At 40.5% G+C, this 16,484-nt stretch overlaps 1 protein-coding gene across 4 annotated transcripts in view; it reads right to left on the bottom strand.

Moving 5' to 3' along the window:
• Positions 1–1,899: 1,899 nt before the first annotated feature.
• The window catches only part of Klhl27 (kelch like family member 27), a 28,015-nt gene continuing 13,430 nt past the window's right edge, over positions 1,900–16,484 (bottom strand). For all 4 annotated transcript variants that reach the window (XM_090334943.1, XM_090334946.1, XM_090334944.1 and 1 more), the window contains 4 exons: positions 16,019–16,156; positions 8,836–8,958; positions 4,362–4,582; positions 1,900–3,195 (listed from right to left, as the gene is read on the bottom strand). In XM_090334943.1, the coding sequence (XP_090191069.1) occupies positions 2,971–3,195; positions 4,362–4,582; positions 8,836–8,958; positions 16,019–16,156 (707 nt within the window). In that variant the 3' untranslated portion in view covers positions 1,900–2,970. The remainder of the gene's footprint in view (positions 3,196–4,361; positions 4,583–8,835; positions 8,959–16,018; positions 16,157–16,484) is intronic.

The following is a 16,484-nucleotide window of genomic DNA, read 5'->3' as shown; positions in this document are numbered from 1 at the left end:
TTTGTGTGTGTGCGTGTACCAGCACGCATGTGTGTGCATGCATGTGTGTGTGTGCTTCTACTGGGACTTGAAGTCAAAGTTTGTACTTTTGCTTGAACTTCATTATTTGCCTTTTTTCACACACAGCTAGTGCTCTATCACCTGAATGCTACCATGCCACCACTTTTAGCTTTTTGCTAGTTAACTAGAGATAAAGAGTCTCAAGGATTTTCCTGCCTTGAATTGTTTTGTTTGTTGGTAGTAGTAGTGGTCATGGCACTTCAACTCAAGGCCTGGGTACTGTCCCTGAGCTTTTATACTCAAGGCTAGCACTCCACCACTCAAGCCACAGCTCTACTTTCTAGCTTCTTTCTTTTTTTTGGTGGTTCATTGGAGATAACAATCTCACACTTTCCTGCCCAGCCTGGCTTTGAACTCATTGAACCTTAATAGTCAGACTCAACCTCCTTGTGACTAGGTAGGATTATGAGCATGAACCATTGGTGCCTGTTTTGTTTTGTTTTTTTAATGTGTTTTTGTTTTTTTTTTGTTTTGTCCCCTGGGTCTTGAACTCAGAGCCTGGCACTGTCCCTGAGCTGCATTCTCAGCTCTCTATGGTGTTTTGTGGTGCTTTTTTCCCTTTAGGTCTGAGACTGGGACTTGAGCTCAGTAGCTGACACTTTTGCTTATTGATTAGCACTCTAGCAGCTGAGCCATGCCTCCAACCCCTGGGTTTATTTTTCTATTTAAATAAAATGTTGGTCCAGGTACTTTTAACAATATACTGAAAGTCTTTAGTTAAAAACTGATAAATTAAATCCCTGTATCAACTAGTTAAACCTAATGTATGCAGCTGGGTGTTTGGCCTAGCAGTACAGTGCTTGACTTGCATGCACGATTCTTCGGTACCACATACATAGAAAAAAGCGGAAGTAGTGCTGTGGCTCAAGTGGTAGAGCTCTAGCCTTGAGAAAGTCCAAGGACAGTGCTCAGGCCCTGAGCTCAAGCTCAGGACTGGCCAAAAAAAAAAAAAACCTAATGTATGCAAAACCTTTGATCTATATTACTCTAACTGGATGGCGCAAATAACATAAAAGTAACAGAAATTCACACAATGAGTCTGCAGAACTGAACAAGAACAGTTGTTCTGAATGTTTCTTGAGTTTTGAAACACATTTTAATAATCAACAGGGATTTCAATTTATTATTACAAGTTTCCAATAGTAAACTTGTAATAGGTATGAACCACCATACCTATGGGTTTAGTATCTTTTACCTGAAATGCTTGTGGAAAAAGTGTTTTTGATTTTGTAATTCTTTAGATTTTAGAATATTTATGTAGACTTTGCTGATTGAACATTCTTATCTTGAAAATCTGAAATCTCAAGTGTTCCAAAGTCGAAAATCTTTTGAGCATTAAACTTTTTTTTTTTGCCAGTCCTGGGGCTTGAACTCAGGGCCTAAGCACTATCCTTGGGCTTTCCTCAAGGCTAGCACTCTACCACTTGAACCACAGTACCATTTTTGGCTTTTTTCTATGTAAGTGGTACTGAAGAATTGAACCCAGGTCTTCGTGCATGCTAGGCAAGCACTCTACCACTAGGCCAAACTCCAGACCCCTGAGCATCAAATAATAACATTCAAAAACTTTCAGATTTTAGGTTAGAGATGCTCAAGCTATGCCTAAATTCAGCCTTCTCCACGTTAAGCACTAGCACTGCAATACACCCATATCTAGGTTTGCCAAAATTCAAGTAAATTTTATAAGGTTTATAATCTAATAAAAGTCTCTCTTCATAAAGCCAAACATAATTTTGGAAACTACAAAATGAAGACATTTCTAGGTATATACACACATATGCATATATCCATATGTTACATATATGCATACATTCTCAGATGCCTCACATACATACATACATACATACATACACATAGACACACATAGCACCCATTACATCTGACTTGAATCAAAGACTATCACTAAAGATCCCCAACTAGCCAGGCACTGGTGGCTTCAGGTTCCAGGGATGGAGAACATTCATTCGGTACAAAACAAGACGGACACCTAATGCTTCACAGTCATTGCTGGAGTCACATCTACCTATATTGATAACTCAGAATAACTCATGATGATGTTATAAATATCCAAATGGCCCTTGGCAGTAAAAAGGATCCCCAATGCTGAATGTTACAGAAACATGTTCTCTGGATTGAATTAAGGATATGTAGAAATCTCTGAACTCTTTTAAGCCAAGCATGGCAGTTCATACCTATAATCCCATGCCTACAATCCCAGGAGGCAGAGATGGAGGAAGAAGATGGTTTGAGGCTAAACTGGACCAAAAAATGCGGCCCTACCTAATAATTAATCAAAAACAGCAAAGGGAGACGGAGGTGTTGCTCAACTGGTAGAGCACCTGATCCAGTACCAGAAAAAATTCTGTCTTCTGGACATTATTCCTTTATCATAACTTGAATTGCAATGGTGAAATATCTTAAGAAGCTATAGCATAGAGGCTTCTAGGATACAACTTTTAAAATTAAGACTATATTTGGTTTTGATAGTCCTGGGGCTTGAACTCAGGTCCTAGGCACTGTACTTGAGTTTCTTTTTATTCAGGGCTAGCACTCTACCATTTGAGCCACACCATCACTTCCAGCTTTTTCTGTGTATGTCTACCAAGGAATCAAACCTGGGCTTCATGCATGTTAGGCAAGCACTCTACCACTAAGCCACATCCCCAGCCCAAGACTGTATGTATCTAGGGCATGAACAGCATTTCTATTATTGGTAGGCTGGGAAAAATTTCTGTGAGCTTTTCATTAATTTAGAGTATATGTAATATCTAGTCTCATCCAAATTTTTAGGAAAATCATTTTCTAAATGTATGGGACCTCTATAAAACCAGAGGATCTTATCATTGTTTCATTTGTACAAGATCAGGTCCTCCATTTTCAAAATGTTCCTGTGTTCTTATGCTTTATGTTTTATAGTACAGCAATACCCCCTTCACAACGACTAGTGATCATATTACCAATTTCAGTCCATGTATCTGAGTGGGGGTTATACACTTCAACAGAGTCCAAGGTAACTGGGGCCAAAAAATCATGGCTTGAAGATCGGCCTCCAGAAACGTACAGAAGACCATTGACTGCTACAACACACATGCCTGCTCTAGGCACTTTCATTGAGGCCACTTCAACCCACTTTTCCTGGTTAAGGGAGAAAAAAAAAATGTTAGTAGCGTCATAAAATACCAACAAAGGAGCCAAGAGTGTGGACTAGTGGTAGAGTGCTTGCCTAGCATGCACGAAGCCCTGGGTTCAATTCCTCCATACCACATACACAGAAAAAGCTGGTAGTGGTTCTGTGGCTGTAGTGGTAGAACACTAGCCTTAAGAAAAGCCCTGAGTTCAAGCCCGAGGACTGGAAAAAAGGAAAAAGAAAGAATTATGAGAGAAAAGAACAAGGAGATAAGTAATAAATGAATGGATCATCTGTAAATAAGTATACGATAAACTTTCTTTTGTCAGTCCTGGGTCTTGAACTCAGGGCCTGGGCACTGTCTTTGAGCTTCTTTTACTCAAGACTAGTACTCTTCCACTTGAGTCACAGGACCAGTTCCAGCCTTTCCTGGTTATGTATTACTGAGGAATTGAAAACGAGCTTCATGCATGTTAGGCATGCACTCTACCACTAAGATACTTTCATAGTCCCACAAAGTTTTCAAAATCAAGCCAGGCATGGTGGCTAATACCTGTAATCCTACTAATCAGGAGGCTGAGATCTGAGGATTGCAGTTCAAAGCCAGCCCAAACACTAAAGTCCCTGAGACTTGAGAGTTTAAACTTCATGACAAAAAAAAAAAGTTGTAAAAATCATAAAAATCAAACACAGGACAGGTATAGGTGGCTCATGTTTGTAATTCTAGCTACTCAGGAGGCTGAGATCTGAGGATCATGGTTCAAAGTCTATGAGACTCATCTCCAATTAACCACCAGAAAACTGAAAGTGGCGCTGTGGCTCTAAGTGGTAGAGTACTAGCTCCACAACTAACCAAAATAATAATAATTATTATTATTACATATTATACATCCTCTATAGTGCATATATATATACACATACTATATATACACACTATATTTCAAATTTCTGAAAAGAAGGGCAAAAATCCAATATAAATAGGAAGAAACAGAAATAGAAATAAAATAGATTTGGACAATCAATAGAAAAAATCAATGATGCCAAGAGCTCGCTCTTTGAAAAAAAAAGAGGAAAAATCATCAAGTGATCAAAATCACAAGTAAAACACATGCTTATGGACATAAAAGACATTAAAAGAAAATCAGATACAAATATTCTAAATCATCCAACCTACCTCTTCAAAGGAATACTTTTCTACTGTATGAAGAGCATCTTGTGTTTCATTCCACCCTCCAATAGAATAGATGCAGTCATTGAGTGCTGCCACCCCAAGATATGCTCTCCTAGTTCCCATTGGAGGAAGTGGAGACCATCGCTTAGAAAGTGGATCATAAACTTCACAGGAGCGAAGCTCTATTCCTTCATTGCTGAGTCCCCCAATTACATAAATTAAACCTAGAAACAGAATGTTTTGTTTAGATGCTAAAGAAAATAACATACAGATGGATGCAGTGGCTCACGCCAATAATCCTAGCTACTCAAAAGGCTGAGATCTGAGGATCAAGGTTCAAAGCCAGTCCGGAAATAAAAGGACCTGAGAATCTTTTTTTTTTTTTTTTTGCCAGTACTGGGGCCTGAACTCAGTGCCTGAGCACTGTGCTTATAATACTTATAATAAACTATAATACTATAACAAGTATGTAAGTATTATATACTTATAATACTATAACAAAATAATCTGTCAAATATCTTCTTTATTAGCTGGGTGTGGTGACTCACACCTATAATCATAGCCCCTCAAGAGGCTGACATCTGAGGATCATAGTTCAAAGCCAGCCCAGGCACTAAAGAGACTTATCTCCAATTAAGCAGAGAAAACTAGAAGTAGGGCTGTGGCTCAAGGGATAGGGTGGTAGCCTTAAACTGAAGAGCTAAAGAACAACACCCAAGCCTAGAGTCAAGCCCCACAAACGACCAAAAAAAAAGATATTCTTTTTTTTCTGTTTGTTTTGGCAGCTGCTCTACTTGACCCATAGCTCCCTGCTATGACAATGATTTTTTAATCTCATTGTATAATGATCTCATGTTCCAGGTCTACTGCTATCATACACAAAAAAAATTAAAAGATGGGCTAGAAGTATGGCCTAGTAATAGAGGGCTCACCTAGCAAGTACGAAGATCCTGGTTCGATTCCTCAGTAACACATACATAAAAAAGCTAGAGGTGGGGGCCAGGAGTTTGGCCTACTGGTTAAAGTGCTTGCCTAGCATGCATGAAGACCCGGGTTCGATTCCTCGGTACCACATACATAGATAAAAGCCAGAAGTGGTGCTGAGGCTCAAGTGGTAGAGCTCTAGCCTTGAGAAAGTCCAAGGACAGTGCTCAGGCCCTGAGCTCAAGCCCAGGACTGGCAAAAAAAAAAAAAAAAAAAAAAGCTAGAGGTGGTGCTGTGGCTCAGGTGGTAGATCTCTAGCCTTGAGAAAGCCTAAGGATGGTGCTCAGGCCCTAAGTTCAAGGCAGGACTGGCAAAAATAAATAAATAAGAATAAAAGAAAAATTGGCCAGGCATGGTGGCCTGTAATCCTAGCTACTCAGGAGGCTGAGATTTGAGGATCAAGGTTCAAAGCCAGCCTGGGCACAAAAGGGCCTGAGACTCTTATCTCTAATTAATCTCTAGAAAACAGAAGTAGGGCTTGGCTCAAGTGGTCAGGGACACTGCCCAGGCCCAGGGGTAGGGTAGTAGCCTTGAGTGCCCAGGCCTAGTTCAAGCCTCATGACCCACAGTAAATAAATAAATAAATAAATAGGGTTGAAATAGTATTTTCAAGATCCCTATATAGCTCCAAGATAAAATATGAAATATAAAATAATTAGAGAATACTATAATGGTAAATAATAAAGTCCAGGTTATACCATGTAATTTGAACATTTAAATGTTAATGGAAATAGAAAGTACAATATTCTCCAGAAGAAAGAATTTCACCTGGAAACAAAAGCTATCAGAACACAATTCCTCTTCCACAGATGTTCTCTCTAACCCTGAACAGAAATCTGGTCCTATTTTACAGTCCTTACTATCTACTTTTTAACTATAATAGACAAAATAATGTATGCCTACTCTAGGGGTTTGAAGTCAGAGCCTCACACTGTCTAGATAGATGTTTTTCCACATAAGCACCCAGCCCTTTTGCTTTAGTAACATTTTTTTTTATACCAGCCCTGGGGCTGTACCTGAGCACAGTCCCTGAGATTTTTTGCTCAAAGCTTATACTCTATTACTTGAGCCACAGCTCCACTTCTTCATTTTTTGTTTGTTAGCTGGAGAAAAATCTGGAAAAGTACAGTAGTTTGGCCTAGTGGTAGAGTGCTTGCTTAGTATTCATGAAGACCCAGATTTGATTCCTCAGTACCACATACACAGAAAAAGCCAGAAGTGGTGCTGTGGCTCAAGTGGTAGATTGCCAGCCTTGAGCTGAAGAGCTCAGGGACAGCACACAGGCCTAGGCCCAGAGTCCAAGCTTCATGACCAACAAGAAAATCTCGAGCCGAGAGTTTGGCCTCCTAATGGTGAAGTGCTTGCCTAGCATGCATGAAGATCTGGGTTTGAATCCTCAGTTACCACAAACGTAGAAAAAGCTGGAAATGGTGCTGTGGCTCAAGTGGTAGAGTTCTAGCCTCGAAAAAGCCCAAGGAGGGCCGGGAGTTTGGCCTAGTGGTTAAAGTGCTTGCCTAGCATGCACAAAGACCCGGGTTCGATTCCTTGGTCCCACATACATAGAAAAAAGCCAGAAGTGGTGCTGTGGCTCAAGTGGTAGAGTTCTAGCCTTGAGAAAGTCCAAGGACAGTGGTCAGGCCCTGAGCTCAAGCCCAGGACTGGAAAAAAAAAAAGAAAAAGAAAAAGCCCAAGGACAGAGCTCAAGCCCGAAGTTCAAGCCAAGACTGGAAAAAAAAAAAAAAAAAGAAGTCTCACATACTTTCCTGCCCAGGCTGGCTTTGAACCTTAATCTTCAGATCTCAGCCTCTTGAGAAACTAGGATTGTGGGTGTGAGTCACTGGAACTCAGCACTTTAGTAACTTTTTTTTGTTTGTTTGGTCATGAGGCTTGAACTCTGGGCCTGGGCATTGAACCTGAGTTCTTCACCTCAAGGCTACCTACCCCTGGCCACAGCACCACTTCCAGTTTTCTAGTGATTAATTGGAGATAAGAGTCTCCGGGACTTTAGAGCCCAGGCTTGCTTTGAACAGGGATCCTCAGATCTCAGCCTCCTGAGTAGTTACTATTACATGCATAAGCCACCATGCCCAGCTACTTTAGTGACTTTTCAACCTTACCTTTGGTTCCCAAGGCCAGATTCAGACCATGAGCCTCCTACCTATATCTCCTGTATAGCTGAGATTATAAGTCTGAGATAGCATGCTCAGCTCTGTTCACCATTTTAATATGCAACATGACCTCCTTATAAATCAGAGGGTTATATCCTTTGTGGATTAAATAGTACTACATTTTTTTAAAAATGAGAGAAATCTGTAAGTAAAAACCATGAAAACCTCTTTAATTCTGTGTTCTTTGAAAAGTTAACACGAGTGTTCACAGGAGGAAAACAAAGGCAATAATAGATAACATTTCAAATGCTTATTTTATTACCCAAGTATTTCTGTCTATGTGATTTTTTTTTATTTTTTGGTTAGTCATGGGGCTTGAAGTCAAGGCATGGGCACTCTCCTTGAGCCTGTATTTCTCAAGGCTAGTGCTCTACCACTTGAGCCACAACACCACTTCTGATTTTTACTGTGTATGTGGTACAGTGGAATTGAACTCAGGGCTTCATGCATGCTAGGCAAGCACTCTACAACTAGGCCACACTCCTGGCCTGTGATTTCTTTAATATAGCTTTGTTATTACTTTGTTACTACTGTTACTATATATAGTATATTATATTATACACCATTATTGCTTAGCTTATTAATTGAAATAGATTATTTACAATTACGAAAATGAAACAAGAAAACCTATTAGGGATGTCATTTTATCAGTAGTGAGAGGAAATAAGAATCATTAGAATACAGTATAAACATATGTGATAATATAGTAATAAAATCCCTCCTCACCTCATATAACTTGGATAAGATAATTTAAAAAATCATTGATTTTGTCAATACACAGAAATAAAAGCCAGTAGCATAAGCAAAAGGCAGAACTTCTATAGTACTACTATCAGTCATTCATACTAACAACTCAAATGTTGTGAAATAAAAGCCTCAAACACAAGTTTCTGTTTTTGGTCGGTCGTGGGAGTTGAAATCTGGGCCTGTGCATTGTCCCTGAGTTCTTCAGCTTAAGGCTGCTTCCCTACCCATTGAGCCACAGCACCACTTCCAGTTTTCTGGTGGTTAACTGGAGATAAGAGTTTCACCAACTTTTTAGTGCCATGCTAACTTTGAACCATGATCCTCAGAGCCCAGCCTCCTGAGTAGCTAGGATAACAGGTGTGGGCCACCTCATCATGCTACTTCCGGCTTTGAGCTATTTTAAGGCTAATGCTCTACCACTTGAGCCACAGCACTTCTAGCATTCTGTATATACGGTATTAAAGAACTTTGTGATGCTAGGCAATCATTCTACCACTAGGTCACATACCTAGCCCCAGAAAAAAAATGTTTTGTGGTACTAGGAACTGAAGAGGGAAAATATTTATAAAAGTGCTTACCTTGCATTTCACAACACCCAAAGTAGTAGCGTGACACAGCCATGTTTCCAACCAATTCCCACTTATTTTCATCAGGATCAAATCGTTCAATGGTATTCCCTATCTCAGATCCAACCCATCCACCTGTAATTAAATAGAAGAATATTTATTTATTCATGGGATAATAAATCCTTTTTTGTTGTCAGTTATGGGGCTTGAACTCAGGACTGGGCACTGTCCCTGAACTCCTTTGCTCAAGGCTAGCATTCTACCACTTTGACCCAGTTTTACTTCATCTTTCAAATGGTTAATTGAAAATAAGAGTTTCACTGACTTTCTTGGCCAGGCTAGCTTTGAACTGTGATCCTCAGCATCCTGAGTAGCTGGGATTATAAGTATGAGCAACCAGTGCCTGGCTTACAGCAAAGAACTTTACAAAAATCTAACCTAACAATTTTAAATTATAAATGAATATATAAATATAGATATATATATTTACATATGGAGAGAGAAAGAAAAAAGATGAAGTAATTCATCCACTTTGCCACTTGAAAAGTTAGAATATGACCATGAGTAAAACTCAGTTTTTTTTTGTGTGTGTGGGGGGGTTGCCAGTCCTGAGGCCTGAACTCAGGGCCTGAGCACTGTCCTTGGGCTTTCTCAAGGCTAGAGCCCTACCAAATGAGCCACAGCACTACTTCTAACTTTTTCTATGTATGTAGTACTGAAGAATCAAACCTGGATCTTCATGCATGCTAGGCAAGCACTCTTCTTTTTTTCATATATTTTTTATTGCAATTAATAGAAGGGTTACGTTATATTCACCAGATAGAAGGTGCATTGTTGGGGGCCAAGTAACGCCATGTCTAACAACTTTCTGCTGAGACAAGGCAAGGCTCAAGAGGCAGGGCGCAAGACTTGATTACGATTGGTTACAAATGTGTTATTGTTGATCACTCTCTGCTGGGACCTAGAGTGAGGGTATATTAGCTGGAGGGACTACCTCAGGAGGGAGATTTTTTTGGACAGGGAGATTTTTTCTGCCTTGATGAAGCTGCGTGGTGTCTCTCTGTTCGTGCTCTGGGGGAGGAAGGCTGAGTGCTGGAGGACAGTGTGCCCTCTTCTCTCGTGGCTCATCCTGGTCGGGACGTCTTTTTTCCCCATCCCTCCTACTAGTTGAGAGGAACTGGGGATGGAGGACCCCGACATACTGGTGCCCAACATGGGGCACAACGGCAAGTTGAGCCAAGTGAGAGATATATGGAGGAAAAACTGAAGGGCCAGAAAAACCTGAAAGGCACAAAGAAAAAGAAGGGGACTGAAGGGCCAGGGAAACCTGAAGGGAAAATGCAGGCTGAAGTTGCTCACAGGGAAAAAGAAAGACAGGCAGGAAGACAAGGAGAAAGGGACAAAGAGAAAGAGAAAGGAAAAGAAAAAAAGATGGTAAACAAGAGAAAGGGAAGCAACTACCTACAAAAGTCAAAGAAGAAAAACTCAAAGACTGAAAAACCAGAGAAACCTGAAAGGAAAATAAAAACTAGAAAGTTGCTCACAAAGACAAAACCATAAAGAAAGCAAAAGACAAAAACCCATAAAGGCAAAAATAGAAAATTGAGGAAAAGAAAAACCAAAAACTCTTCCCAAAGCTGAGAAAAAAGGCAAAGAAGCTGCAGCTGTGTCAAAGTGGAGAGGCAAACACAGCAGAAGCAGCTGGGTGTTTAAAACAGTAAAAGATTTTAATAATCATTCCCAGTCCGCCTCCGAAGTACAGGTCACTTCGGCATGGTGGGGAAACTGAGGAGCCTCGCAGAGGGCGAGGCAATATCATTCCCAGATCACCTCCAAAGCGCAGGTCACTTTAGCACAGTAGGGAGTCACTGGCCAGAGCGGTAAAGGCAAGGCAACAATGGATTCGGGGAAAAGAACCAGTGAAAGGGATTTTAGAATAGAACCGGAATAGGTTCAGACAGGAACGACCGATATTAATTTTGTGCGAGTAGCATGCTAAATAATAAATTTATACTTGAGGGCCGGGAGTTTGGCCTAGTGGTTAAAGTGCTTGCCTAGCATGCATGAAAACCCAGGTTCGATTCCTCGGTACCACATACGTAGAAAAAAGCCGGAAGTGGTGCTGAGGCTCAAGTGGTAGAGCTCTAGCCTTGAGAAAGTCCAAGGACAGTGCTCAGGCCCAGAGCTCAAGCCCGGGACTGGCAAAAATAAATAAATAAATTTATACTTGAAAAACAAAGGCAATTGGGTATACGGGAGTAAACAGTTTAAGAACAGGTGAAAGGAAGCGCAGTGACGCTTGGAAAAATACTTGAGAAAGAGAACTAAGTGGTAGTGATTTAGAAAGCTCCGGTGCAGAATTGCAAAATAGGGAGCCACCACCCATAGTTGAAAACAGGCTAAAGCTTTTTAGGGTCCCTGGCAAAATATAGAGACAACACTCCTGAGTCAGCTTGAAGAAGGGACCAGAGTCATTTTTGGAAGGTGAGATAGGACAGTAGTTTAAAACAAAAAGGGGTTTAGAAGACTCTTCTAATTCTTCCATTACCCTGCTATTCCCTATGGCTTGTGTGATAGTCTTTTTTTTCTATTGGTTTCAATAATGTTGTTTTCTTAATGTTGGAATGTTTCCCTGTTTTCTTTGGCTATTGTAGTCAGAGCCCCTCAGTATATACCAGTGCCTATACAGGTGGAGGAGAATGCTTTCCCGCTTATCAGTAGAGAAGACTTTGGTATTTTCCTCGCCATGGTGGTGGCCATTGCCACATCTGTAGCTGCTGTTACTGCTGCGAGTATTGCCCTTGCTACTGCGGTTCCTACAGAGAATGCTTTGAATAAGCCACACAAATAATTATTGTTAATCAGACGCATGTTAATATTCTAACTTTGGGTGATTGGTTACTTGAAGACTATTAGGGACTTGATCAAAGATGGGCAGGATTTATCGGTTTGGATTTATTTTTATGCTCTATAATTGTAATATTGCTTGCCTACAAAATCAACACAGAAAGTGAATGCTAATGCGACAGGCATCTGCTCTCATGGAAATAGGTGCATCCCCTCAGGTCTGATTTGCCAAAATGGATGGCTGGTAGTCAAAGACGGGCAAGTCCCAGCTGTTAGCCTATCAACCTAAGACAGGAGCCAAGTAAAAAGGACTTGGTGATCCCATGACGGGTAAGAAGATTAGTGAGCTTGGAGACACCTAAGACAAGCACAGTCAATCTGATATGATGGTAGCCCCACATATCCTAGGTTTTTTCTTTTTTCTAAGATAAAAACAGGTGAACCATTGGGGGCCGAGTAACGCCATGTCTAATAACTTTCTGCTGAGACAAGGCAAGGCTCAAGAGGCAGGGCGCAAGACTTGATTACAAATGAGTTATTGTTATCCCTCTCTGCTGGGACTTAGAGTGAGGGTATATTAGCTGGAGGGACTTCCTCAGGAGGGGGATTTTTGGAGAGGGAGATTTTCCTGCCTTGATGAAGCTGCATGGTGTCTCTCTGTGCTCTGGGGAAGGAAGGCTGAGTGCTGGAGGACAATGGGTCTTTCCTCTCGCAGCTTGGACTGGTCGGGATGTGTTTTTCCCCATCCCTCCTACTAGTCGAGAGGGACTGGGACGAAGGACCCCAACAGTACATTACTTCACAAACATTGATACCCTTTCTCATGTTTTGGTCTTTTTTTTTTTTTTTTTTTTTTGCCAGTCCTAGGCTTGAACTCAGGGCCTGAACATTGTCCTTGGACTTTCTCAAGGCTAGAGTTCTACCACTTGAACCTCAGTACCACTTCCAGCTTTTTTCTATCTATGTAGTACCAAGGAATCGAACCAGGGTCTTTATGCATGCTAGGCAAGCACTTTACCACTAGGCCAAATTGTTGGCCCCTAGGCAAGCATACTTCCACTAGGCCAAACCCGCAGCCCATCAGTTTGTGTTTTTTTCTTTGTTTTTGTTTGTTTATGCTGATACTGGAGTTTGTACTCAGTGCCTGGGCACTGTGTCTTAGCTTTTTTACTTAAGAATGTAACTCTACCATTTGAGCCACAGCTCCACTTACTAGCTTTTTGGTGATTAATTGGATACAAAAGTCTTATGGACTTTACTGCCTGATCTATATTTGATCTAATACTCCTGAGTAGCTGGGATTACAGTTAAAATTCAACTTTTGTTTTAAAATTATTATTCTTTCTAGTTTTCACTAGAAAGTAAAACAAAAGAAAAAGTTCAACATGTGCCAACTATTCTTGTATAGGAAATTTGGCATTTTGCAAAACTACTTTTAAAAATTTCTGTATATTCAGGATAGTTATACTAATGAAGATCAATTCTAAGACTAGAGTATACTATTTAATGTGATTTTAGGAATTTTAAAAAGGCCTTAGTCCCCAAATTAACATTTTAAAAAATATTCTACAATTCTTAAAATTGAAAACGTTTTCTTCAGCATGACATAGTGGTTTATACTGGTAAGTACTTGGAGGAAGTGTCAGGAGCATAGTGAAGGTACCAAGGGTGAAAGGGAAGAAGAGAGGATGAACTTTTCCAAAATTTGAGATACAATTTCAAAATGCAAGTACACATAAGAATAACATATAATAAGCAAACATGATAAGTTCAAGTGGCTGTTACCTTTTCCGAAATAGGGTTATTGTCAGGTTTTTTTCCCCCCGTTTTTTGGTGCCAGTATTAGGGCTAGAACTCTGAGTCTCTCACTCTCACTTGGCTTTTTCACTCACGGCTGGCATTCTACCACTTGTCCTATGCCTTAAGTCCAGCTTGAGTGGAGACTAGGAGTTACGTTAATTTATTTTTTCCTTGGCATAACTCTGATTGCAGTGTTTGCTACCAAGATAATCAAAGAATTAGAATAACTTCCTCAAAATCACTAAACCTATAATAATGAAAATAATACAATGCAAAATTTTCTTTGGTATCTTTTTTATGTGCTTCCGTATATTAGACATAATAAAGACAAGCACAGAGTAATTGAAATGATATATACTTAAAGATATAAGATTTGAGCCAGGCACTAGTGCCTCATGCCTATAATCCTAGCTACTCAGGAGGCTGAGATCTGAGGATCACAGTTCCAAGTCAGCCTGGGCAGAAAAGTCCATGAGACTTTGGGTTTTTTTGTTTTTTTTTTTTTGTTTTTTGCCAGTCTTGGAACTTGAACTCGGGGTTTGTGCAATGTCCTTGAACACTTCTACTGGAGATAGCATCTGCCACTTGAGCCATAGCATCACTTCTAGCTTTTTCTGTGGATGTGATAGGGAGGAATTGAACCCAAGGCTTTATGCATGCTAGGCAAGCACTCTACCACTAGGCCACCCTCCCAGCCCATGTGAGACTCTCATCTCCAATAAACTACACAGAAAAAGCTGAAAGTGGCACTGTGGCTTAAAAAAATGGAGGACATAGGGTTAAATGTAGCAGTGGTACTTACTAGACACTATGTTGAAAATAAACTATACAAAGGGGATGGGAAGGAAAAACTGAGAGAACATGAAGGAAGGGATGGTATAGTTCAAAAAGAAATATACTAATTACCTGACATGGAAACACTGACCTCCTTATACATCTTTTGTTGTGTTTTTTTGGTCAGTTCTAGGGCTTGAACTTGGGGCCTGGGCCCTGTCTTGAGCTTTTTGCTCAAGGCTAGTACTCTACCACTCTGAGCCACAGCTCCATTTCTGGTTTTCTGGTGGTTAACTGGAAATAAGAGTCTCATAAACTTACATGCCTGGGCTAGCATCAAACCTCAATCAACAGATCTCAGACTCTTAAGTAGCTATGATTATAGGTATGAACCACCAGTGCCTGGCTTGTATATTAACTTTATAATAACAATTTTTTTTTGCCTGTCCTGGGGCTTGAATTCAGGGCCTGGGCACGGTCCTTGGACATTTTTTGCTCAAGGCTAGTGCTCTGTCACTTGAGCCACAGCCCCATTTGTGGCTTTTTCTGTGTATGTGGTTCTGGGGAATTGAACCCAAGTCTTCATGCATGCTAGGTAAGTACACTACCACTACTAGGCCATGCACCCAGCCCCCATAATATTTTTTTTTGTCAATTGTGGGGCCTGGGTGCTGTCTCCAAGCTCTTCAGCTCAAGGCTACCACTCTACCTCTTGAGCCACAGCACCACTTCCAGTTTTCTGGTGGTTAATTGGAGATAAAGAGTCTCATGGACTTTTTAGTGCCCGGGCTGCCTTTGAACCAAAATCTGTTCGGGCGCCAGTTGCCGGAGCTAGCCGGCAGCAAACCAGGGTTCGCAGATTGGGGTTCCTGAAATAGGGGGCAAGGACTAGGAAGAAAAAGAAGAGAGACAGACACACCGGGTCTGGGATGTCTGCAGTCCAGGTAAAGACTGCCCCATTTATTTTCCACTCCAGTTTCTTCCCTCCTTGAGACCCAGGGAACTTCCAGGTGTTACATTCATATGGTAAATCTCAGGTCATTTAAACAGAATAAGGCCAGAAAACAATAAGACAATAAAGCCATTGTCTGATACAAATCAAGGTACAGTTTGATTCCACTCTGGCTCCCAACAAAAATCCACAGATCTCAGCCTCCTGAATGGCTAGGATTACAGGTGTGAGCCACCAACACCTGGCTAATATAATAACATTAAAAAAAGAATTTATGAAGGGACCGGGAGTTTGGCCTAGTGGTTAAAGTGCTTGTCTAGCATGCATGAAGACCCGGGTTCGATTCCTTGGTACCACATACATAGAAAAAAGCCGGAAGTGGTGCTGAGGCTCAAAGGGTAGAGCTATAGCCTTGAGAAAGTCCAAGAACAGTGCTCAGACCCTGAGCTCAAGCCCAGGACTGGCAAAAAAAAAAAAAAAAAAAAAAGAATTTATGAAGCTGAAAAATTTTGCCAGTTGTAATACTTGACCTCAAGGCCTGGACACTGTCTCTGAACTTATTTTGTTTAATACAAGCCCCCTACCACTTAAGCGACAGCACCAATTCCAGCTTTTCCTGAATGGGTTATTGGAGATGTGAGTTTTCGCAGACTTTGCTGGCTAAGCTGGCTTAGAACCATCATCCTCAGATCTCAGCCTCCTTAATAACTAGAACTATAAGGGTGAATCACCAGAACCCATCTTATCAGATGGAAGAAACATTTCTAAAGTAACTAAAAAGTAAGAACTTAAATGATATCAATTTTAAATTAGCATAATTACCCAAAGCATAGATAGCTCCATAAGACACACATACTCCCAAACCACAGCGAGGTTGATTCATTGAAGCTACAGTTGTCCACTGCTTTGTAACTGGATCATAGCATTCAGTACAGTCGAAAATCATTGAATCTTTTTCACCTAATTTAAATAAAATATACACACATTGGAAGGCTTAGTAAGGTTAACAGAATCATTATTAGTATTTAACAAAATCTTATAGCATTTAGTGGTATTTTTTGTTTTCAGAAATATAACCATTTGCTTTAATATTTTTTTTTCCTGTCAGTCACGGGGCTTGAACTCTGGGCCTAGGCATTGTCCTTGAGCTTTTCTTTTTTTTTTTTTTTCTTTTTTTTTCTTGTAATTAGTAAAAGGGTTACATGATATTTGCCAGATAGAAGGTGCATTAATTCACATACATTGATACCTTTTCACATGTCTTGGTACCCATTTCCCTCCCCCCCTC

This window comes from Megascapheus bottae, chromosome 6 (assembly GCF_031878675.1).
Source record: "Megascapheus bottae isolate mThoBot1 chromosome 6, mThoBot2.hap1, whole genome shotgun sequence".
NCBI lineage: Eukaryota > Metazoa > Chordata > Mammalia > Rodentia > Geomyidae > Megascapheus > Megascapheus bottae.
This window is presented reverse-complemented; position numbering and strand designations above follow the sequence as displayed.